Source organism: Silurus aristotelis (assembly GCF_946808225.1).
Source record: "Silurus aristotelis genome assembly, chromosome: 22".
Classification (NCBI taxonomy): domain Eukaryota; kingdom Metazoa; phylum Chordata; class Actinopteri; order Siluriformes; family Siluridae; genus Silurus; species Silurus aristotelis.
In genome coordinates, this window is record NC_139595.1 from 19,903,742 (window position 1) to 19,906,241 (window position 2,500).

General features: G+C 46.2%; 1 protein-coding gene across 5 annotated transcripts in view; it reads right to left on the reverse strand.

Annotated features, from left to right (window-relative positions):
- The window catches only part of LOC310717468 (period circadian protein homolog 2-like), a 13,528-nt gene that overhangs the window by 9,087 nt on the left and 1,941 nt on the right, over positions 1 to 2,500 (reverse strand). For all 5 annotated transcript variants that reach the window (XR_014530847.1, XR_014530848.1, XR_014530849.1 and 2 more), the window contains exons 5-11: positions 2,234 to 2,435; positions 2,050 to 2,101; positions 1,681 to 1,823; positions 1,362 to 1,440; positions 1,094 to 1,200; positions 824 to 977; positions 1 to 4 (exon numbers count right to left, since the gene is read on the reverse strand). The exon at positions 1 to 4 is cut by the window's left edge and continues 105 nt beyond it. Coding sequence is in view for 2 of the 5 variants with exons in the window: in XM_083525514.1 (XP_083381640.1) it covers positions 1 to 4; positions 824 to 977; positions 1,094 to 1,200; positions 1,362 to 1,440; positions 1,681 to 1,823; positions 2,050 to 2,101; positions 2,234 to 2,435 (741 nt within the window). In the remaining 3 variants the exon portion in view is untranslated. The remainder of the gene's footprint in view (positions 5 to 823; positions 978 to 1,093; positions 1,201 to 1,361; positions 1,441 to 1,680; positions 1,824 to 2,049; positions 2,102 to 2,233; positions 2,436 to 2,500) is intronic.

Genomic DNA, 2,500 nt, shown 5'->3' on the forward strand with positions numbered 1-2,500 from the left:
GCCCCTATCTCACACACACACACACACACACACAGACACACACAGACACACACAGACACACACAGACACACACAGACACACACAGACACACACACACACACACAGACACACACAGACGAAACATCTTTCAAATAACTTAAATAAAGAAATTCAATACTCAGGGTTTTTTCCCATATCAGGCAGAAAATTCAGAAAATTCAACATGTAATTCCAACATATATTTTTTTAGATACAGTCTTTATTTCAACATACACTATACTGCCAAAAGTTTGCGGACACCTGGTCATTAGTAAAGTATGTGACTTTTGAGCGTCACATTCCACATTCAGTCCCAATTTGCTCTTCTAATTCCCTCCACTCTTCTGGGAAGATGTTCCACTAGATGTTGGAGTCTGCTTGTGTAGGTTTTGTTAATCAGCTACAAGGGTGTTAGTAAAGTCAGGTAGTGATGTAGGTGAGAAGATGAGGAGGTCTGGGGTGCAGTCAGTGTTCACATTCATCCCGAAGGTGTTCAGTAGGGATGGAGCTCTGTAGCAGGAGATCTTTCGCTGCAGACCATGGTAAGCAGATCTTCATGAGCTGGCTTTGTGCACAGGGGCATTGTCATGCTGGAACAGGTTCAAGTGAAGGGAAATTTCATTCTCCTGCATCCAAAGACATCCTGCACCATTGTGTTTCTCCAACTTTGCATTAACAGTTTGGAAAAGAACCACATATAGCAGGGAGAGTCAGGTGTCCCAATACTTTTGACCATAAAGTGTATATTAAGATTAAATACGTGTGTGTGTGTGTGTGTGTGTGTGTGTGTGTGTGTGAGACTCACATGCGCACTTTGTGTCGTCCGATGACGAAGGACACTTTGCGGCTCCAGGGGTTGATGAAACTAGACCAGCTGGTATCTATGGTAACGTACTCGCCATTCCGCGTGCAGAAGCGTATGGAGGAATGATCAAACGGCTGACCCATGTTCTGCAGGACTACACACACACATATATATACACCACACACACAGTCATGCTTGAGTATTGCATTATGAGTCAGTCATTTTAGTGTGTGTGTGTGTGTGTGTGTGTGTGTGTGTGTGTGTTCACACTTTTGCGATGCACGGCCAGCATCTGTGGTCTGTCATCAGGATGAAGATGAAGAAGAATGGGAGTTCCAATCAGGTCTTGTGGAAGATACCCTAACAGAGGCACCGCCCTGTAACACACACACACACCCACACACACACCCACACACACACACCCACACACCCACACCCACACACACACACACACACACACAGAGTTAGAGGTCATTACACACACTTGTACAAACACAGTGTCTCTCTTGCACACACTCTCACACAGATCCTTACATACCTCTCATCAACATCCTGGAACACACAGTTGGGTGTGTGTGTCGTAGTGAAGATCCTCTTGTCCGGAGGAATTCTGGGTGCTGCACATGCACACACACACACATGCACACACGCACACACACACACACGCACACACGCACACACGCACACACGCACACACACGTACACGCACACACACGTACACCATAACACAACAAAAAACAAAATCAACTTAGTGTTTGTTTAAATATTTTAAACTCAAATGTTGAACGTGTGTGTGTGTGTGTGTGTGTGTGTGTGTGTGTGTGTGTGTGTGTGTGTGTGTGTGTGTGTGTTTATACCCTCATATCCTGAGTGTACTCTTTCAGCCAGTATGAGGCAGCAGAAATGTTCCTCAGACAGTTCTGGGTCCTGAACCTTCATGAGATACGGCGTCATCCTGAATGGGTAATACTGAAGATCCCCCTCCTTCTCCTTCCCACCACTACACACACACACACACACACACACACACACACACACACACACACACACACACACACACACACACACACACACACACACACACACACACACACACACTTCAATTCAGTGTACTGTTCCCAAACCCTGCCCCTGGATACTCAGCTACCTTTGCTATGGTGGCCACCGTGATTATGGAAATATTTCAGAATGTGAAGTTCTGCTTGGGTTAAAAGGTAAAATCTCACCTGATTCTGCAGAAAAATGATTTCTCCTGGACGAAATCTGCAGCTGATGATTCTGACAGAAAGACACGATGGAGAGAGAAAAGGTTTATAATGACGGTGTCGGAACTCAAGGGGACAGAGAGAGACAGAGCTGTGTGTGTGTGTGTGTGTGTGTGTGTGTGTGTGTGTGTGTGTGTGCGCTAACCTGCCCCAGTGCACATGCTCCATGAGGGCAGTCTGTATGGAGTGGTGAAGCTGTAGAACACACTCACGTCCTGCGGCGTCAGAAACTCCACAAACTTCCGGTCCTTAAACTCGTCCTTACTGCAGTGCAGAATCGCCGCCGCCTGCTCCGATATATACACAATCTTACCCGTGATCAGGGACACAGCTACGGCAAAGATGTCCTGCACACACACACAAAGTCAAAATCAAAATGTGTGTGTGTGTGTGTGTGTGTGTATGTATGTGT